Source organism: Diabrotica virgifera, chromosome 1 (genome assembly GCF_917563875.1).
Source record: "Diabrotica virgifera virgifera chromosome 1, PGI_DIABVI_V3a".
Classification (NCBI taxonomy): domain Eukaryota; kingdom Metazoa; phylum Arthropoda; class Insecta; order Coleoptera; family Chrysomelidae; genus Diabrotica; species Diabrotica virgifera.
The window spans coordinates 235,998,161-236,022,039 of NC_065443.1; the positions used below are offsets into that span (position 1 = coordinate 235,998,161).

The window sequence follows — 23,879 nt, forward strand, 5'->3', positions numbered from 1 at the left end:
AAATAACCGTTACCCTACCCAAAACAGACGCCTATGACCGGTACTAGAAATTCGGAATGGATGGAATCGATTTATCTCTGGAAGATAAATACGCATACCAATTTTCGTTTTTCTAACTGGAAGCGTTCTGGAGGTATTTAAGAAAAACTAATTACAAGACGCCATCTTCAAATAGCTCTAGCTCCCTTGGGAAGCATTTTCGGATTAGGTGAATTGGGTTAAATTGTCTTAAATTATCTGAGGAATCAACTGTCTTCGTTTGTCGGTAGAGTTTCTGGACACCCTGTATAAAGGAGTTTTCTTTAATGAATAATATCGATTTTTAGGTTTCCCTTGGGAATACATTCATACTGATGCAAACAAAGAATTTAGCGATCATATTAGAAATAACAGCAATTTGAGTCAATATTCAACTGCTGCTGTGAATACGAACACTAAGGAAAAACCTTTTTTATGTGAAATTTGCAAAAAAAAGTTTTCACAAATTTCCTATTTAAAGCAACATCAAATAGTGCACACTACAAGAACGCCTTATAAGTGTGAAATTTGTTTTAAGCAGTTCATTACAACAATTGGTTTGAAACATCATACGAGATTGCACAGTGGAGAAAAAACATATATGTGTGAAATTTGTTCTAAGCAGTTCATTACAACAATGAGTTTGAAACAACATATAAGATTGCACACTGGAGAAAAACCATACAAGTGTGAAATTTGTTCTAAGCAGTTTACCCAAAGAGGTAATTTGAAAAAACATACCAGAGTGCACACTGGGGAAAAACCTTACAAGTGCGAAATTTGTTTCAAGCAGTTTACTACAGCAGATCATTTAAAAACACATTTGAGAGTGCACGCTGGGGAAAAACCTTTTTTATGTGAAATTTGCAGCAAACAGTTTTCAAACACTTGCCATTTAAAGGAACATCAAAGAGTGCACACCGGAAAAACGCCTTACAAGTGTGAAATTTGTTTTAAGCAGTTCATTACATCAACGACTTTGAAACAACATATGAGATTGCACACTGGAGAAAAACCATACAAGTGTGAAATTTGTTTTAAACAGTTTGCTCAAGGAGGTAATTTGAAAAAACATATCAGAGTGCACACTGGAGAAAAACCTTATAAGTGCGAAATTTGCTTCAAGCAGTATAGTGTTTTATTTGAATTGAAAATACATTTAAGAACGCACACTTTAGATAAACCCTACAAGTGTGAAATTTGTTATAAGCAATTTGGTGATTCACGTAATTTGAAAAGACATTTGATAGTACACAAAGGAAAAAAACCCTACAAGTGCGAAATTTGTTTTAAGCACTTTTCTCAAAGAAGTACTTTGAAAAGACATTGTAAAGTGCACACTGGAGAAAGACCTTACAAGTGTGACATTTGTTTTAAGCGGTTTAGTGAAGCAAGTACTTTGAAAACACATTTTAAAGTGCACACTGATGAAAAATCTTAATAAACTATAAACACGATAAAGATGCTCCAGTCATTACCTTGTATTTGTGGTTTTAAACTGTTTATTTTGTAAATTTGTGCTATGTACATATTTTGTATTTTTAGAATTAGTATAAGTTGTATTAATATTTAATTAGATGTAATTTTTTATGTATAAAGGAGTTTTCTTTAAGAGGATGAGTACGTATTTTCGGCTGCAATGCTATTCAAATGGGGATTCGTTTTTTTCGAATCCTGAGAAAACTAATAGGTATTTTTGAAAAATTTAAACGCAGAATTAAAAACTACGTTATTAGCGAGGGTCGAAAGTCCCTGAGAACTTCTATAATGTTTACTTGAATAAGGTTTTGTTTTTTTCAGGATTCGAAAAAAATGAACACAATGTCGGTGGTAATATTTTCCAAATCTATCTTTGTCTTACAACGCACTTAGTCGAATAGAATATTGTCAGCATATTGTCAGTCAGAAGTGACCATCAGTGACAATTTTAAATATTTGACATAGCATCGGGAATATTTTGAGTTGTTGATTAAATAATATTTATATATTTATAGTGTATTTGATAAATAATTGATTTAAGACGTGAACTTAATAAAAAGTTATTTATTGTGTATTATTTGTGGAAGATCCAAGCAGAGAATACATCAGGATAATATATTCAGTTATCCAAGTATTTTGTTGTTAAAGATGTTTAAAATTGTAAGCGTTCCATAGTAACAATATATTATTAAAAAATCACTTTAACACTTTTCCTCTTTTCTCGATTGAGTATTAGTTTTTGTTGTACATATAAATTATTACAATCACTGAATACATAGTTAGTGAAAAAATTATCACATTTATTAACTGAATTAATAATTTGCAATTATACAAGTAACAGTTTTCCAAGAACATTCAAAAGCCATCTCTTTAAAGTTAATGATGACATTTTCAAGTAGAATGACATTCTAGTAATGTTTACATATCCATACCAGTGTGAATTTTACTACACGTAATTTGCCGTGTAAAGACAGAAAAAGTAGGGATAGCCGTAAAGTATTTGCGAATTATGTACCCATGGCCTTAATGAATAATATCGATCTTTAGGTCTCCCTTGGGAATACATTTTTACCGATGCAAGCATATAATTTAGCGATCATATTAGAAATAACAGCAATTTGAGTCAATAATCAACTGCTGCTGTGAATACGAATACTAAGGCCTGGCGCAAATTTAACCCAACCGAGACACAACCTGCACCGGCGGGACGGGCGACCCGTGCATTTATTTTTCTAGTGGAGCGCATATTGAACCCAACCGTTGGCTGTCGCTGTGGCAAATAGAGACGGGCAAAATCAGTGCGGACGTGTAACAGTTACTTTTGATACTGGTACAAAATACTGATGTATCTGATCCTTGTACTAAATTGAGTAGACAACTTTAAATCGGTATTTCCGTACTTGTAACTTGTAACGTTTTAAATATCTAACACCTCCCTAGTACTCGTAGCGACATGACTTTCGAAAACATCGAATTTGATAATAAGCGGGCGCATAAAAAAATATCTTACACTGAGTATTTCATTTATGCACATAATACATATTTAAAATAATATCAGAATTATTTAGTAATCCCTCCTCTACTGATCGGTCATAAAAAATAATAGTATCTGCATATTTTGTTTTTAATTTTTAAGCATACCCAAACAAAAATGTAATTTGGCGACCTAGTTGAATTTGAGGGTAATACGATCTTCGCAGTCATCACTCACTGTTTTAAGAAGAATAACATGAATAATTTTTCATTGATAATCTGTAGATTTATGAAATTATCTTCTTCTTGTGTAGCCATGACTCTGTCTGTTTTTTCAATGTGCCTCTAGAAAGTTGTCGTTCCATCGTTTTCGTGGTTTTCCCACTGATCGTCTTCCTATTGGGGAACCGTCTCTCACTGTCCTTACTACTCTATTTCTTGCCATTTGGCTTATGTGGCCAATCCATTGTATTCTTCTGTTTCTTACTCAATTATTAATGTTGTCCCCCTTGCATCTCCGTCGTATATCTGTACTTCTAGCTCTGTCCCATAGAGTCTTACCATCGATTTTTCGGAGGGTTTTCATCTCGGTTGTTTTGAGCAATCTTTTTCCGTAGCTAGATAGTGTGATGCCTAAATACTTAAACCCCATCACTTGCTCTATTATCTGACCCTCCAGCTCCAATTTACATCTTATTGGATTTGCTGTTATAACCATGCATTTTGTCTTTTTTGGGGAAATTAACATGTTAAATTTTCTGGCGGTTATGTTAAATTGGTGCAGCGTACGTTGTACAGTCGAACCCGCTTATTAGAGTACCGGTTATAGGAATATCCCGGTTTAAGGAATAGACATTTGAGGTCCCGAAACGTTTATATTTACTCCTTAATAAATTTATCCTTTTATAGGAAAACATTTTAATTAATTAATATCGATTAATCGAATATTATTCAAGTGGAGGAACAACTTTTTATTCATATTTTCCAAAAAAAATTAAAATTATGTCTGGGTTATTATATTTTTCAGATAATAAATACTTTAATACGCACCAGTTGGACCCTTTTATGAAATACAACAGGCCATAAACTACCTACTTTTACTTGTCTCACAAAACTTGTAAAAATTTCTATTGCGACCTACCTCGTTGCAGTTATAAATTTTATTGGTTAATGGTTTATTGACTTCGACAATACAATGGCAGACAAGAATAGAAATGTTCTCTTTTATTGATAACCGCCCTGTCCATTCATAAACCCGACATGAGTTTGAATATTTTAACAATCCGTTTTTTGCCTGCCAATGTGCCAATTCATCAAAACACAGAATTCGACAAAATAAAGGACAAATATTTTTAAGAGTTGTTTCGTTTGACGATAATTTATCGGTTTTCGAAGATACTGAAGATTTAGAACAAAACAATGAAACCACCCAACTCAATATTAAAGCGAAAGATGAGGCAAAAGATGAAGATTTTTTCGATTTTGTGGATATTCCATCCAATTTGGCAAGTCCTAACCGTTTGTAATATTATAAGAAGATTTCTGGAGGGCCAATTCAATGTAATTTTTTCTAATTTGTATAACTTAAAGATTTTTCAAAAAAAAATGAGAAGTAATTTTGTCGTATGCATTTTAAATAAGATAATATAAACATGTTTACATATTGCACACATTTCATGCTTATTAATGGATTTATGCACAGAAAATGTAATTTGGTTTTTTAATAAAATAAGTTACACTGCTGTATCATTGACATAAAACGACCTAAAACCATATAAATATAATGTAAATGTAGGTACATACATAGTATGTACTATTATTATGTAGGTCTATTCAGTAGGTACCCTTATTTCTACCAGCCATCAATGATCGGGTATTATAATATCCCGGTTATAGGAATATTTTTGCTTGGCACGAAGGCTATTCCAATAAGCGGGTTCGACTGTAAATCATCTTCACTTTGAGAGATTAGTATTGCATCGTCTGAATAGCAGATTATTTTAAGTTGTTTTTCTCCTATTTGGTATCCTTTCTTAGTTCTTACTTTTTTATTATTTCATCCATGATCAGGTTGAACAATAAAGGATTCAAGGAATCCCCCTGTCTTATCCCATTGCCGGCTTCAATTGGGTTAGTTAGTTCATCCTCTATTTTTACTTTTATTGTGTTGTTCTGGTAGATGTTTTCGATTGTTTTAATTATTCCTCGAGGTACCTCTCTTGAGTATAACAAATGGACGACGCCCTTTAATTTGACCCTGTCAAATGCTTTCTTAAGGTCGACGGAACATAAATATGCCGATTTGTTGTATTCTACGATTTCTCTTGAACTTACCTCATTATAAATATAGCGTCAGTGCATGATCTTCCCGAAAAAAAACCTTGTTGTTCTTCTGCTAACATTATAACTTCATTCAATTTGTTTGTTATCACCTTGGTTGTTAATTTTAATGTTGTGTTTAATAAGTTAATTCCTCTGTAATTCTCCGGGTCCGACTTGTCTTCTTTTTTTGAAGAGAGTTATTAGGATGCTTGATCTCCATTCTTGTGGTATTCTGTTTTGTTCTATTATTTTTTCTATTAGTTTTAATAGTTGTTCAGTCAGATCTTGTCCTCCGTACTTTAGGAGTTCGTTCGATATTCTGTCCTCTCCTGGAGATTTTCTATTTTTTAATTTTCTTAATGCTTCCTTTATCTCTCCCTCCTCGATGTTTATTTCTTCGTTGGTCGTAACTTCAGGTGTTGGTGGTTCATTTTCGTCGGCTTTAGCAAATAGAGCTCGGAAGTAGTCTGCCCATGTTTCCTTCTGGATGTGTTTCGTTTTTATTAATTCGTTCATCTCCTTTCTTTGTTCTCTGATCATTCTCCATACTTCTTTTGTGTTCCGTAGAAGTCATGTTCCATCTGTTTTGAGAAACTCTGCCAGTGTTCAGTGTTCCCTTTTTATTTGTCTCACTAAAGTATTCGTTTCGTTTCTGATTCGTTTGTAGTGGTTGTATGCCTGCTGTGTTTGTTGTGTTGTGTATTGTAAAAAGGCTTTCTTCTTTTCTTCACATTTTATCTTCACTTCCTCTCTGAACCAAGGGGTTTTCTTTTTTAATATGTTAGTATTCGTTACTTGATAAATAACAAAGGGGAAAGAAAAACGGAGATCGAAGAAAGAATAACTGCGACAAACCGGGTATACCAAGCAAATAGAAAACTAAGAAAATCTACGGTTTCGCTTTGATTTAAATCTCCCTCCATTTAGGGAGAGACAGATTTAAATCAAAGCGAAGCCGTAGATTTTCTTATTTTACTAATGCCATACTCTGTATTAGAGTACACAGACTCGATTCATACGAGTTCTCTGAACCGTAAATTGGAATATTTTCCTAACGGTGCCTTTTGGTATTGTCATACCTGGGTTAAACAGAGAACTCGAATCGAGTCGAAATTCATTTCAAATAGAAAACTACTAGAGTAAAATATTGACCAAACAAACAAAAATGAATATATATAAAACAATAATAAGACCAATAATGATGTAAGCAGCAGAAACGATGACTATGACAAAAAAAGAAGAAGAGAAATTAAGGATAAATAAACGAAAGATAATAAGGACAATACTGGGTCCAGTGAGAATCTAAGAGCAAGAGTATAGAAGGAGAATGAATAAAGAAATTTTAGAAGAATTAAATGGTGAAGACATAGTAAAGAAAATAAAAGTACAAAGAACCAAATGGCTGGGTCATATATGGAGATAAGGACCAGAATCAGTATCAAAAGCTATGATATTGTGGCAACCAGGAGGAAAAAGAAGACGTGATCGACCCAGATCGAAATGGTTAACTGAAGTAGAGGAGGATCTAAGAGGGGCAGGAATCACAAAATGGAAAGAGAAGGCAATAGACCGGAAGAAATAAAGCCATATTAGTGGACAAATACAATGATCGTGGGGACTGATCCACCCCGTAAAATGGATCTAGAAAGCGAAAGCGGCGAAACCCCACATGGGGTGTTAAGCCATATACTAGTACTCTGGGCTAATTAGCAAAATTCATGGAAAAGTTATTTACCAGCAATTTTAAGATCCTATATATTAATAATATAGGTATGCAAAGTCCGCAGATAGTGTGCTACTTTTTTTTATAAACAAAATGGCGTCGACAAATCGTATTTTTTTCAATTATTGCTCTATAACTTCGAAGATTTTAACTTTACAACAAAAACACCCAAATAAAAATTCACTGCAATTAAATTCTGCATAGAGATGTTTTTCACGATTTGCTCCGACGAAAATTTTCCTCTTTTGGTTTTCCTAACAAAAACTCTAATTTTCAAATAAAGTTTTAGGTAAGTAATTATTAATCAATAATTAAATAACTTAGTGACATCAAATCTTTCTTGGTATAGATTGTAATTCCAGAAGCCGGTGAAAATTAAACGAATATTTTAGCAACAGTTCAATTGTTAATTAACAATTTACGATCGCAATAATAACCAAAATAATCATGATACATTGATCAAACTTTTAAAGATTATAAAGTTGAGATGCTTATTTAATATTTGATCGACAAAATATAAATTTTTCTTTTTTTTTTGCATATTCTTTAACTTTTGAAAAAAAAAATAGTTATAATACGCTGGTCTAATTAGTAAAGTACAAAGAAAGGTTATTTACCTGCAATTTTATTGCTGGAATCAAATTATAAGATCCTATTATAGTGTGCTACTTTTTTTATAAACAAAATGGCGCCGACAAATCGTACTTTTTTCAATTATTGCTCTATAACTCCGAAGATTTTAACTTTACACCAAAAACACTCAAATAAAAATTCACCCCAATTTAATTCTACATAGAGGCATGTTTTTCCCGATTTGCTCCGACGAAAATTTTCCTCGGAAAATGTGGGTTTTCCTAACAAAATCTCGAATTCTCAAATAATTTTTTTGGGCCAGTAATTATTTATCAATAATTATATAGCTTGGTGAAATAAAAGCTTTCTTGGTATAGATTATAAATTCAGAAGCCGGTGAAAATGAAACCAATATTTTAGCAACAATTCAATTGTTAATTAACAATTTACAGTCGCAATAACAACCAAAATAATCTTGAGACATTAATCAAACTTAGAAAGATTATAAAGGTCTATTTAATATTTTGTCGACAAAATATAATTTTTTCATTTTTTTGCATAATCTTTAAATGTTTAAAAAAAATTGTTATAAACAAATTAACATTTCTCAGAAATTGTTTATTATATTCTAATTTTAAAAAATACTTAAAATGCGTATTTCATAGGTCTTGAAAATGAATGCTTTAAAAAAAATTCCAACCATTTGCAAAAAAGTTATGAAACAGCAAAATAAATATACGTTTTCTCCGTTGTTTATAATTTGTTTTAATTGTTTCAAAGCTTAAAAGTGAGTCTGTGGTACAATCTAATTACTCACAAAGAATGTCAAAAATTAGTGCAATGGTTATATTTTAATCAAAGATTAAAAATACTTTTTTTGTAATTTTTAGCGCAAAAGTAGCCCTGATACAGAGTCGGAGCTAATAGACTAAGAGCCGCTATAGGTGAAATTTCTTAATCATTTTAGGCACGATGGGACCCTATAACTTAAATAGCAGAACCTAAAAGAAAAGGTTTGAACACTGTGCCGTCACTTTTCAGTGGCACATGCGTCGACAGTGGCGCATCAAACTTTCCACTTATGGACGGGATAAATAAATTTAAAGGTACCCTCCCTTAATAACAGAATTCAATTTTTTTTAAGTTCTATGTGATTAACACATAAGATTCAGCGTAATTTTAACCCACCACCCCCTTCCCCCTGCCCCCACCATCAAAAACTTCATTTTTCGTTTTTATTTTTTTTGCTGGGATGCAATCAATTTTAAGATTTCAAAAAATTCACACGCATAGTTGAGGCTTTTATAAAACATATCTATTTTTTACAGACCCGTAGGTAGAGTGTACATAACCTCAAAAAATTTAAAAAAAAATTTTTTTGAAAAAAGCGTATAACTGTTTTTGGGGAATAGCAGCAGGTCTAATTTTTTCTTAATCTTGTGTGTTTTATCAAACACTATATTTCTAATTTTTTTAGATTTTTCCGTAATGCTCGCCACCTTCAAGAATCCGAAAAACTGCTTTTTGGGGGGTTTTGGGGGATTTTCCCTATTTTATAGACTTCATAATATATCAAATCAATTTCGATTTTATAGGATATATGTAACTTGAAGTAAGTGAGTCCTTTAGAATATTTAAAAATGGGAGAAACACGTTCAAAACCCCCTTAAAAAACAGTTTTTTGGATTTTTGAAGGTGACCAGCATTACAGAAAAATCTGAAAAAATTTAAAAATATAGTGTTTGATAAAATACACAAGACTAAGAAAAAATTAGATCTGTAGTTATCCCCAAAAAAAAGTTATATATTTTTTTTCCAAAAAAAGAAATTTTAAAAATTTTTTGAGGTTATGTAAACATAACCTACAGGTCTATAAAAAATAGACGTGTTTTATAAAAGCCTTAACTATGCGTGTGAATTTTTTGAAATTTTAAAATTGATTGCATCCCACCAAAAAAAATAAAATCGAAAAATAAAGTTTTTGATGGTGGGGGCAAGGGGAAGAGGGTGGTAGGTTAAAATTACGATGAATCTTATGTCTCAATCACATAGAACTTAAATAAATGAAAAAAATTGAATCCTGGTAGTGAGGGAAGGTATTTTTTAATTTATGTATCCCGTCCATAAGTGGAAAGTTTGATGCGCCACTGTCGACGCATGTGTCACTGAAAAGTGACGGCACAGTGTTCAAACCTTTTCTTTTAGGTTCTACTATTTAAGTTATAGGGTCCCGTCGTGCCTAAAATGATTAAGAAATTTCACCTATAGCGGCTCTTAGTCTATAAAATGTTCACTCGAAGCGACTGACACGCAGCATACATTATTTATTAAAAGTGTACGTCGCGCGGCCGATCGTCGCTCCGAGTGAAAATTTTAGCTACAGTACTGTATTACTCTACTTTCGCGCGTGTAAATTACAAAAAAATATATTTATAATCTTTAATTAAAATATAACCATTAAACTGATAATCGTTATTTTTTGCAAATAATTAGCTTGTACTTTAAAGTCACTTCTACGCTTTGAAAGAATTAAAAAAAATTATAAACACCGTAGATCGTATGTTTACTTTGCTGTTTCATAACTTTTTTGCAAATGGTTGCAAAAAAGTTTTAAAGCATTCATTTTCAAGATATTTGAAATGCGCATTTTAGCTATTTTTTAAAATAATAATAAAATAAAAACTTTTTGAGAAACGTTAATTTGTTTATAACTATTTTTTTAAACATTTAAAGAATATGCAAAAAAATAAAAAAATTATATTTTGTCGACAAAATATTAAATAGGCATCTTATCTTTATAAGATTTCAAAGTTTGATCAGTGTATCATAATTATTTTGGTTATTATTGCGACCGTAAATTATTAATTAAGAATTGAATTGTTGCTAAAATATTCGTTTAATTTTCACCAGCTTCTGGAACTATAATCTAAACCAAGAAGGGTTTTAAGTCACCAAATTATTTAATTATTGGTAGATAATTACTTACCTAAAACTTTATTTGAAAATTAAAGATTTTGTTGGGAAAACCCGCATTTTCCGAGGAAAATTTTCGTCGGAGCAGATCGGGAAAAACACGTCTCTATGCAGAATTTAATCACGGTGAATTTTTATTTCAGTGTTTTTGTTGTAAAGTTAAAATCTTCGGAGTTATAGAGCAATAATTGAAAAAAACACGATTTTCGGGCGCCATTTTGTTTATAAAAAAAGTAGCACACTATCTGAGGACTTTGCATACCTATATTATTAATATGTAGGATCTTAGAATTCGATTCCAGCAATAAAATTGCTGGTAAATAACTTTTCCCAAAAATGGCCTATTCTCCGATAATCAGCCCAGACTATTCGCGGTGTGCAAGTACTTGGAAGGGAAACGGGAAACGACCGTGCGCGAGTCGCGGAGAAATATTGCAACTATCTTAAATAATTCATATTGTCAATTGAAATTGTCAAATTGACGTATATTTCATACCTTCTGTCAATGAAGCAGAAAAATTATATATTGCTCCACAATATTGATATGATATGCAATTATTATATAAAGGTAAATTTAATTAATTGTATTTTGAGTGCAGTACTGCATTTTAATAATTAATTTTATTTACTACATACAATTGTTCACGTTTTCATAACATAACCTGAATCTTATTTTTTCTTCTTACTATTTTTTTGGACTATGGCCTTGACAATTATCCAGTAACCAGGACTAATATAATTGGCCAATATAATTAAAAGTGCGAATAAAAGTACAGAGCGAAGAAATAGGGGTCGCTTTGCCGAACTTGCACGGTCCCAATAGGGCATTGAAAGGAAAAGCGTGGGATGAGATCTTAATTATTTGTTCCTGATTTTAAAAAAGGTAGCCCTATCGAAAAGAATAAATCCCGTAAGCAATATTTTCTCTATTTATATTTACATTTTATTATACATTGGATGGATTCATAGTGATCGTCGTATATGACGATGTTTACTTCGATGACGCGGTAATAAAAGAAGTAGAAGGAGACCTTCCTCGTCTGAATCCATCATTGAACTGAACAAAATAAATACTCACAATCTTGTTTGTTTATTTATGTTAAATAGTGGGGTCCCAACACCGGAAAACAAAACTCCGGGTATATAAAACAATAATCAGGCCCATAGTAAGTTATGGCTGCGAAACATGGGTGGTGACACAGAAATCTGCCAATGCATTAGATGTGTTTGAAAGAAAAGTATTACGTAGGATACTGGGCCCAATAAGGGAAAATAACAACTGGCGAATTAGGTATAATAGAGAAATATACGAGCAATATAGCGAACCAACTCTAGCACAACACACTAAACTACAGAGATTACGGTGGGCAGGGCACGTGGTCCGCATGCATGAGAATAGAATCCCCAGAAAATTGCTGAATGCAAGAATGCAGGGAAGAAGACCGGTTGGAAGACCTAAAAAGAGATGGGAAGACGAAGTCGATGAGGATGCCAGGAACTTCCTGGGAACGCGTTCATGGAAAAGAACAGCGGTAAATCGAAATGATTGGAGAAGCCTATTGAAGGAGGCCAAGGCTCGATTTGGGCTGTAGTGCCATTGGATGGATGGAGTGGGGTCCCATCCTTAGGCCAAAAAGGTTTTATTGTTTGTTGTTGAAAATAAGTTAAAAGAGGGTTGCAAGTTACCATGTTTATATACAGGGTGATTGATTAGTGGGGTAAAGCTCAATAGCTCCGCTATAGTAATAGATAGCAATAAAAGTTAATAACAAAAATTTTAGCCACCTTTGAGCTTCACATTACAAAATTAGTTAGAATGTTACAGGGTGTTCGATAACACAGTGGCAGACCAAACTTATGTTTTTTTTTTTAAATGGAACACCCTATATTTTATTTTAAATTCGAAATCCTGTTAACTTCTCCATCACAAAAATATAAAGGTTTGTTATGCTATACAGGGTATTTACAAAGTTATAACCAATTTTGTATGAAAATCGTAACAAGTTCAACTCCCTGTATAAATAAAAATAAGCACAACAGCAAACAGCAATGGTTTATTAATGCCATATTTTTTTATTTATTGTCAAAATTTTTAAGAATTATTGATATTGCTAATTTTCTTTATATCAAATACAGGGTGAGTCAAAACGCAAGTACATTATTTTCTCAGTAATGTTAAATGGAACACCCTGTATTTTATATCATTTTTGAAAAGTAACATTAACGTACTTTAATTTTTATATAACATTCCCTATACCCAAATTTATTAGTTTTCGAGATATTTGCATTTTTCAGAGCAAATTATTTTAGGTGTTTAAATTTATATCTAAATTTTAAGTAAGCCATGACTGAATTGACAATTGAAGATTACCGATTATCAATCCGGTAATCAATGTAACACTGTAGCAAATAAAGAAATAAAAATAATTTATTAGTAATACATTTTACAAACAAAAACACAACCACTACATGTAACATTTTTGAAACAATTAAAAACTACCTTTTTATGTAAATGCAACAAATAAACAAAGAAAATTAGTAATAAATTTTACAAAAAAACACAAACACAAAATACAATATTTTGTGAAGACAATTAAACACTACTTTTGTATGTAAATGTAACAATGTAACAAATAAAGAACGAAACATAATTTATCAGTAATACATTTTGCAAAAAACATGTTTGAAAAAATTAGAAGCTACTTTAAATAAAATATTTTTAATATTTAATTACATAAGGTGTTCAAAATTATCTCCTAACACATTTATGTACGCCTAAAAACGATCATTGAATGAGCTACTTACTCTACGGATCATTTGTAAATTAACACATCGAAATACACTTTGTATTCCATTTTTCATCTCATCCCTTGTTGTTGGAGGTATTTTATAAACTTCATTATTAACGTAACCCCAAAAAAATCAGTCCAGTTTATTAAATTCTGGTGATTTGGGTGGCCTCGCTACTGGTCCATTGAAAAATGAAAATATCTCGAAAACTAATCAATTTAGACATAGGGAATGTTATCTAAAAATTAAAGTACGGTAATGGTACTTTTCAATAGTGATGTAAAATACAGGGTGTTCCATTTAAAATTACTGAGACAATAATGTACTTGCGTTTTGACTCACCCTGTATTTGATATAAAGAAAATTAGCAATATCGACCATCCTTGAAAATTTTGACAATACGTTAAAAAATATGGCATTAATAAACCATTGTTGTTTTGCTTATTTTTATTTATACATTGAGTTGAACTTGTTACGATTTTCATATAAAATTGGTTATAACTTTGTAAATACCCTGTATAACATAACAAACCTTTATATTTTTGTGATGGAGGAGTTAACAAGATTTCGAATTTAAAATAAAATATAGGGTGTTCCATTTAAAAAAAACATAAGTTTGGTCTGCCACTGTGTTATCGAACACCCTGTAACATTCTAACTAATTTTGTAATGTGAAGCTTAAAGGTGGCTAACATTTTTGTTATTAACTTTTATTGCTATCTATTACTACAGCGGAGCTATTGAGCTTTACCCTACTAATCAATCACCCTGTATATTTAATATCATCATCTCCTTAAGGGCCTCCTTCACTCAGTTGTCAGGTTGGGAATCTTACTATTTATGTGTTTTTTTTTGTTTTAAAAATTGTACCGAACTATTTTACTCCTGTATGATACCAGATATACTGGTTGATTTTTTATGTGCTTCTTTCTGTGAAATAGCTGTTTTTGTCTGGTTCTTCTTATTCCATTTATGGACTTTATTGTTATTTTTTCAAACGGGTTAAAATTTTATAAAATATTTAAAACTATGGACATTACAACCACTGATTTTGACGAACACACTTTTTTAAAAAAATACTAGCTGGCAAGTTTTTAATCATTTGAATAAACTTACTTTTTTTCCTCACTCATTACATTAAACGCCGCACCGTTCCAAACGATCCACTTCGCAGCGTAGTCGCCGGCGCGCGGCGCTAGAAAATCGCCTGTTTCAGCCACTCTGTGCATCCACAGAGTGGTCCGTCTGTTTTTGCCCTTAAAAGTGTGAAATTTGTTTTAAGCAGTTCATTACAACAATGGGTTTGAAACAACATGAAATTGCACACTGGAGAAAAACCATACAAGTATGAAATTTGTTTTAAGCACTTTTATTAGAAAAGTACTTTGAAAATACATTGTAGAGTGCAAACTAGAGAAGAACCTTACAAGTGTGACATTTGATTTTAAGCAGTTTAGTCAAGCAAGTACTTTGAAAACGCATTTGAAAGTGCGCACTGATGAAAAAGCTTAATAAACTATAAAGATGCTCCAATCATTAACTTGTATTTGTGGTTTTAAACTGTGAATTTTGTAAATGTATGGTATGTACATATTATAGTCTGGGCTGATTATCGGAGAATAGGCCATTTTTGGGAAAAGTTATTTACCAGCAATTTTATTGCTGGAATCGAATTATAAGATCCTATATATTAATAATATAGGTATGCAAAGTCCTCAGATAGTGTGCTACTTTTTTTATAAACGAAATGGCGCCCGAAAATTGTGTTTTTTTTTTAATTATTGCTCTATAACTCCGAAGATTTTAACTTTACAACAAAAACACCCAAATAAAAATTCACCGTGATTAAATTCTGCATAGAGACGTGTTTTTCCCGATCTGCTCCGACGAAAATTTTCCTCGGAAAATGCGGATTTTCCCAACAAAATCTTTAATTTTCAAAGAAAGTTTTAGATAAGTAATTATCTACCAATAATTAAATAATTTGGTGACTTAAAAGTTCTTGGTTTAGATTATAGTTCCAGAAGCTGGTGAAAATTAAACTAATATTTTAGCAACAATCAATTGTTAATTAATAATTTACGGTCGCAATAATAACCAAAATAATTATGATACACTGATCAAACTTTGAAATCTTATAAAGATGAGATTCCTATTTAACATTTTGTCGACAAAATATTATTTTTTTATTTTTTTTTTGCAAAATCTTTAAATGTTTAAAAAAATAGTTATAAACAAATTAACGTTTCGCAGAAAGTTTTTATTATATTATATTTTAAAAAAATAGCTAAAATGCGCATTTCAAATATCTTGAAAATGAATGCTTTAAAACTTTTTTGCAACCATTTGCAAAAAAGTTATGAAACAGCAAAGTAAACATAAGATTACTACGGTGTTTATAATTTTTTTTAATTCTTTCAAAGCGTAGAAGTAAGTTTAAAGTACAAGCTAATGATTTACAAAAAAATATCGATTATCAGTTTAATGGTTATATTTTAATTAAAGATTATAAATATATTTTTTTGTAATTTACACGCGTGAAAGTAGACTAATACAGTACTGTAGCTAAAATTTTCACTCGGAGCGACGACCGGCCGCGCAACGTACGCTTTTAATAAATAATGTATGCTGCGTGTCAGTCGCTTCGAGTGAACATTTTAGCTCCGACTCTGTATAAGGCCTACTTTTGCGCTAAAAATTACAAAAAAAGTATTTTTAATCTTGATTAAAATATAACCATTGCACTAATTTTTGGCATTCTTTGTGAGTAATTAGTTTGTACCATAGACTCACATTTAAGCTTTGAAACAATTAAAACAAATTATAAACAACGGAGAAATCGTATATTTACTTTGCTGTTTCATAACTTTTTTGCAAATGGTTATAAAATTTTTTTAAAGCATTCATTTTCAAGACCTATGAAATACGCATTTTAAGTATTTTATAATCTATATCAAGAAAGCTTTTATTTCACCAAGCTATATAATTATTGATAAATAATTACTGGCCCAAAAAATTTATTTGAAAATTCGAGATTTTGTTGGGAAAACCCACATTTTCCGAGAAAAATTTTCGTCGGAGCAAATTGGGAAAAACTTGCCTCTATGTAGAATTAAATTGGGGTGAATTTTTATTTGAGGGTTTTTGTTGTAAAGTTAAAATCTTCGGAGTTATAGAGCAATAATTGCAAAAAATACGATTTGTCGGCGCCATTTTGTTTATAAAAAAGTAGCACACTATCTGCGGACTTTGCATACCTATATTATTAGTATATAGGATCTTAATTCGATTCCAGCAATAAAATTGCTGGTAAATAACTTTTCCATGAATTTTGCTAATTAGCCCAGAGTAATATTTTGTGGGCCTGGATAGCTCAGGCGGTAGTATGTCTGACTTCCACGCAGGTAGACCGGGGTTCGAAACCCAGCGCCGCACTGTGTTTCCAAATGCCGAAAACGTGGTCATGAACCTTAAACGCGTATATTGTTTATACAATTCGGAATTTCCTTCATTCTTAAGGGTTTTTAGCATCACTGATTATAATCATGATTTCATAATTATGAATCTGACATTATTTTTTTTGAAAAACAAAAGGGCGGATCCAACATGGCGGAAAGAAATTGAAAATATCAATCAAAACGCAAATTTTTTTGTCAGATTTTGTAGTTTTAAGTTAGTGGTTACAAATCTACATTTCTTTTTTTAAAAACAAAAAGGCGGATTAAATATGGCCGAAAGAATTTCGAAAATTTGATTTTAAACGCATATTTGTTTAAAATTTTATATTGGGGACTTTTGAAATTGCTGATTACCAATACATTTTCTTTCTGAAGTACAATATTCAGAACCTATTACTTATGTACAACCGCCCATACATACTCAACAATTGCCAGAATCATGTAATATGCGTCAATTCCCACTTTTATATTCAAACAACTGCCAGCAATGCATAGGCAGTTATAGGCAGCTAAACCAAAGTGATTCAGTATCTTCTTACTATATATTTTAAGATTAATAAACATAAGTTGCAGAATTTTGTACTTTTTGAATGTATCTTTACAAAATTTTGATTATATCAATTACATTTTCACTATTTATGCATTAACAAATTTAAGGCATTTATTGTTACTAAATCTTAAGTTAATTTACATCTTACATTACCTACTACATACTTGAAAAAGAAGAATCTGCTTTACAGCGATAAAATTGATAGGTAAACTACAAAATGTTTTACAGCGTTTTCAATATACGGGTTCTTTTTCACTTTCTCTGCCGGCCAAAATAACCTCGGACATGGCTCACTTGTTCGTGAGCTATGAACCAGAATACATCCAGTCTGATCCTTATACCTTCGTATTACGACTCTACAATGGTATGAGAAAAATCTAGACATTTTTAAATGTCTATAGGGCTCCATGTCGACTCAGTCTGAATACAATGAGTACTTGGGTAAAACCAAGGGTAATAATAGGCGGTTGAAGGGTACTGGCCCTGTTAACTTCCTTGTATTTCGTAGGGCCTAGATATAGCAGACTACCCTGCTATAATCCCAAAGCGGTATAAAACGGGAGACTATTATTATATTACATATTTTGTATTTTACAATTAGTATAGCTATACTAATCTAGATTGAATTAATATTTAATTAGCTGTAATTTTTTATGTATAAAGGAGTTTCATTTAATAAATAATATCAATTTTTAGGTCTCCCTTGGGAATACATTCACACTGATGCAAGCAAAGAATTTAACGATCATATTAGAAATAACAGCAATTTTAGTCAATATTCAACTGCTGCTGTATATACGAACACTAAGGAAAAACCTTTTTTATGTGAAATTTGCAACAAACAGTTTTCACAAATATCCCATTTAAAGGAACATCAAATAGTGCACACTGGAAGAACGTCTTACAAGTGTGAAATTTGTTTTAAGCAGTTTATTACATCAATGAGTTTGAACAAACATATGCGATTACACACTGGAGAAAAACCATACAAGTGTAAAATTTGTTTTAAGCCGTTTTCTCAGGCAGGTAATTTGAAAAAACATATTAGAGTGCACACTGGGGAAAAACCTTACAAGTGCGAAACTTGTTTCAAGCAGTTTACTACAGCAGATCATTTAAAAACACATTTGCGAGTGCACACTGGAGAAAAACCTCATAAGTGTGAAGTTTGTTTTAAGCAATTTAGTCAAGCAAATTCTTTGAAAACACATTTGAGAGTACACGCTGAAGAAAACCCTTACAAGTGTGAAATTTGTTTTAAGCAGTTTCTTACAGCAAGTAATTTGAAAAGACATTTGAAAGTGCACACCAGGGAAAATCCTCATAAGTGCGAAATTTGTTTCCAGGAGTACAGTAGTTCATTTGAATTGAAAATACATTTAGGAACGCACACTGAAGATAAACCTTATAAGTGTGAAATTTGTTATAAGCAATTTGGTGATTCACGTTATTTGAAAAGACATAATTTGAGAGTGCACAAAGGAGAAAAACCTTACAGGTGCGAAATTTGTTTTAAGCACTTTCATGAGAAGAGTACTTTGAAAATACATTGTAGAGTGCATACTGGAGATAAACCTTACAAGTGTGACATTTGTTTTAGGCAGTTTAGTCAAGCAAGTACTTTGAAAACACATTTGAAAGTGCACACTGATGAAAAAGCTTAATAAACTATAAACACGATATACATGCTCCAGTCATTAACTTGTATTTGTGGTTTTAAACTGTGTATTTTGTAAATTAATACTATGTACATATTTTGTATTTTTAGAATTAGTATTAGTATAGGTTGTAATAATATTTAATTAGCTGTAATTTTTTATGTATAAAGGAGTTTGGTCCAAAAAGCTATGCAAAAGAAACTTGGTCCATAATAAACGATCTTCGAAATAAAACTCACACAGCTCAAACATTTTCCCTTCCAGATCCAGAAAATCTAAATGAATACTTTGTTAATGTGAGTAAAAATTTAACATCAACTATTTTGTTAACAAGATCCCATTTCCCACCTTCCTAATTCTGGAAAGGTCTCGAATTCATTCTTTATAAGCCCGGTTGATAAATCTGAACTGATCCAAACAATCAATAGTATTAAAAGCAAATCTTCCTGTAGTACCGATGGACTATCCATAAAAAATTTCTCAAATCTCCCGGAAAATGTGTTAGCGAGTCCTCATCTCTCTAATTAATAATTATTTTGAGAAAGGTAAATTTCCAGAGTGCCTAAAGACAGCCATCATTATTCCTCTTCGTAAGGGTGGTGAAAAATATAATGCCTGTAATTATAGACCTATTGCATTACTATCGGTACTCCAAAATTATTGAGAGACTTATAAAAGCCCGACGTATGTCCTTTCTCGTTGAAAACAACATTTTATCGCAAAATCAGTTCGGCTTTTTAAATAATAAATGTACCACTGATGCCATGTTTTCTGTACTACATGAGGTTTATCAAGCACCAAACAATAATCTGCACACTGCCACTGTTTTTTGTGTTTATGCCAAAGCTTTTGATTGTATAAATAACGACATTTTGATAAAAAATAGTATATTGTACAAGTGAGAAAAAAGACATATTTCTCACGAGCGCAAAGTGCCGCAAAACAAGCGAGGGAGAAATATGTCATTTTTTCTCGTGTTGTACACTGTACTTTTTCTATGGATGCGTTTTTGTCAAGAGTTCAAACTTCAAAATTAAATAATTTAGGTGCTTTTAGGTCTACTATATGCCTAAACTAAAATAAAATACATATACACATACCGGGTGGACCAAAAAACTCAGTTAACGCTATCAAAAAAAAAATCACGCGCAAGTTTGCCGCGTCTCCAAGAAAATGGATCATGCTCTGTGAGGGGCGAATTCTTAATATTCTTTTGTCGTTTGTAGCAGCCACATCGCGATGGCAGCGCAGCTCCATCGCTCCCACAATTGATCAGGAGAAGAGACACAATTGAATGGCCTGCGCGTTCGCCAGATTTGACGCCCTGTGATTTTGCCTTGAGGGGAGTACTTAAAGATAAAGTTTTTGCCACCCCAATAAGGGATGTGCAGCACATAAAAGACAGGATTGCAAAAGAATTTGAAGTTATCCGTGCCAACTTGGAATTCTGTAGAAAGACTTGTTTCAATGTGTATAAGCATTGCCAAAAATGTAGTGCTGAAAGAGGTTTACTTATAAACAATAAATGGTTTTTTCCTCCAGATTTGTTTGCTTTTATTAATGTACAAAAATGGTTAATTGACTTTTGGTCCACTCGGTATGTAGGTATTCAATATTGTAAATATTTATATATTTTATTTAAAATTATACTTAACAGTTATATTTGAACAATTTTGAAAGGTAATTCCTGGTAAGTTTTGCTTCAACACATTTTGTTTAACAACACTAATTGTGTTTGTATTGTGCATGTTACCATGGAAACGGCGATCATATGTCTGGAAAACGGCGGAGAACCCGTGAGAAAAAATATTGCTCACTGCAATGGCCGACTTTTCTCACTGCGTGAGAAATTGTTCGTTTTGAATGTGTGTAAATAGTGAGAGAAGTTGCACATTGTATAGCATGCATAGAAAAAATAAATTTCTACGGAATTCGAGGTATTTCTTTGAATTAGTTTCAATCTTACTTGGATAATAGGAAACAACTGGTTAGAGCAAATGATACAGACTCTAGTCTCAAAAATATTGTATGTGGAGTACCACAAGGTTCAGTATTGGGTCCTCTACTTTCCATTATCTTTATTAATGACATCACTAGTTTAAAAATCGATGAACAAGTTTTTCTTTTTGCTGATGATACCATTGTCACTTGGAGCAACTCAAATATCGCAACTCTTCATGCTACTATAACTTCTGATCTACTCACAATAAAATCCTGGTCTGATTCTAATTTACTCTCTTTTAACGTAGATAAAACAGTAGCAATATCTTATAAAGGAGCTCTTCAACCCTACCTCTTGTGAGCGGCCGTGGGTAACGGCATAAACGCTGGCCTCATACGCCAGTAGACGTGGGTTCGATCCCTGCCAAAGACAAACCATTTTCATTTCCAACAATGACACGAGCCGTCTCACCGTGCCTCGGAGAGTACGTTAAGCCGTCGGTCCCCCTGGGCTAGTGTACATCGACACTAGTTACTTGAAACAGGGTTAAAGATGTAATTGGCGCTGGAACTATCCGAAAGGATCTCCCCGGCAAAAATGCCATACGATATTATTATTATTATTACCCTACCTCTTCATAACAGCCAGATCAGTATCGTTGATTATGTAAAGTTTCTTGGTATTTTTTAAGATAGAAACCTTAAAGGGTCCCTTCATAACGATGTGTTAAGCAAGAAACTATCTTCAGCTTGTGATGCAATAAGATCTGTTTCGAAGGAAATCAATTTAGCCTCTTCCAAAATAATATATTTTTCTTTGTTCGAGTCGCATCTTCGATATGCTTTTCCTTTTTGGGGTTCTGGTACAGCTGCCCAATCCGATGTGATTTTTAAACTACAAAAAAGAGCAATAAGATATCTGTTTGGCCTTAAAAGAACAACACATTGCACAAGCTACTTCAAAGATCACAGGATCCTAACACTACCTTTATTATATATTTTAGAAACTGTTTGCTTAATTCGTAAACATCTACATGTCTTTCCAGCAAGACTAGTCATGGCTATTCCATCAGAAATTATACCTTTGACATCTATTTATCGATCCACTGAGTTAGTAAAGAAATCTATATTTATTCTGCAAAAAAAACTATAACCATCTCCCTCTACAACTTAAATCTGCAACATCTTTCCCCAAGTTCCGTAAAATGACAAAGGCTTATCTATATGAAAGACCATATTATTCAGTAGCAGAGTTTCTTAACCAATAACTAAGAAATTACAGTATTCTTATGTATAAGTAGAATTTTAATCTATATTTGGGTGTCATATGCGGCAGCTTAACTTACAATCAATATTGTAATCTTAGTCAATATTCAACTAGTGCTGTGAATACGAACACTAAGGAAAAACTTTTTTATGTGAAATTTGCAGCAAATATTTTTCACAATTTTTCCATTTAAAAGAACATCAAATAGTGCACACTGGAAGAACGCCTTACAAGTGTGAAATCTGTTTTAAGCAGTTCATTACAACAATGGGTTTGAAACAACATATGAGATTGCACACTGGAGAAAAACCATACAAGTGTGAAATTTGTTCTAAGCAATTTACCCAAAGAGGTAATTTGAAAAAACATACCAGAGTGCACACTGGGGAAAAACCTTACAAGTGCGAAAGTTTCAAGCAGTATAGTGGTTCATTTGAATTGAAAATACATTTAAGAACGCACACTGAAGATAAACCTTACAAGTGTGAAATTTGTTATAAGCAATTTGGCGATTCACGTAATTTGAAAAGACATTTGATAGTGCACAAAGGAAAAAAATCCTACCAAGTGCGAAATTTGTTTCAAGCACTTTTCTCAGAGAAGTAGTTTGAAAAGACATTGTAGAGTGCACACTGGAGAAAAACCTTACAAGTGTGACATTTGTTTTAAGCAGTTTAGTCAAACAAGTACTTTGAAAACACATTTGAAAGTGCATACTGATGAAAAAGCTTACTTAAATGCACTATACCCTGTTTTATGCCACCACATATAAATATTCAAAGAAGGTATGCTGCACATGGAAATCACAATATACAATTAATTTTTTCATCCATAAAAGTTTTGTATATCATCCTAGAAATAGAGACCACCCCAGTTCAATTGACTTTCCTAACAAAGTCAGACAAGGGTATACAACATTTTGTATCCAGTAGTAGGTATAAACTCGGGACACTGCTGTGTTGCCAAAATTATTTTATCGATTTCGTATAACACGAAACCTGTGTATTTATTACTGTGTTAATAGAAATAAGAATAAGATAAGAATAAATGTTAATAAGAGAACTTATAGACTTTTGGTATGTACAAACTTGATATTAATAATAAGTATTTAGTTTCTAGCTGTTGTTTTCCTTAACTGTAAAATTAAAATAAAGTATATCTAATATGAATATGTTTTATTTTGAAAAAATATACTTCTTACATTATTTCTTAGTTAAATTGAATCACCCTATCCTATATTTATTTTGTCTTGTCAATTATGTTTAGAATTTGTGCATGTATTTGTGTTGGACTGAGCGGAAATCAATTTAAGTCTGTAATTAGTCCAGAAAGCCATTGAGCATCCGCTAGGAAAAATATTCTGATTCGGATTTTTTGCACAGTCTTACTTAAAACTCCTTTTAACAAATTTGCATTTGGCTAGGTCCAAAAGTGGGTCAAAAATTTTTTAACGTTTCTTTTTTGTTTTTTTTTGCCTAAAATTATTTTTTTTTGCTTCGAACAAAGTTTTTTAGGTTTTTTAGATCATTGCAAACAGAAAAAGTATTTTGTGACTTTTCTCTAAAGGTGATAGTTTTTGACACATAAGTAATTTAAAATTGCGAAATCGGCCATTTTTTAACCCTCAAACTATGTGAAAAACTGAAAATTTCAA

The 23,879-nt window shown here is 32.0% G+C and overlaps 1 protein-coding gene across 6 annotated transcripts in view; it reads left to right on the forward strand.

The window, feature by feature from the left end:
- LOC114326736 (zinc finger protein 664-like) overlaps positions 1 to 23,390 on the forward strand; it is an 81,911-nt gene extending 58,521 nt beyond the window's left edge. For 3 of the 6 annotated variants that reach the window (XM_028275165.2, XM_028275166.2, XM_050647951.1), the window contains one exon: positions 327 to 1,812. In XM_028275165.2, coding sequence (XP_028130966.2) covers positions 327 to 1,459 — 1,133 coding nt within the window. In that variant the 3' untranslated portion in view covers positions 1,460 to 1,812. Of the gene's footprint in view, positions 1 to 326; positions 1,813 to 18,055 lie in introns of those variants that run through there. The other 3 variants (XM_028275167.2, XM_028275168.2, XM_050647974.1) reach the window with 2 other exon arrangements.
- The last annotated feature ends 489 nt before the right edge of the window (positions 23,391 to 23,879 follow it).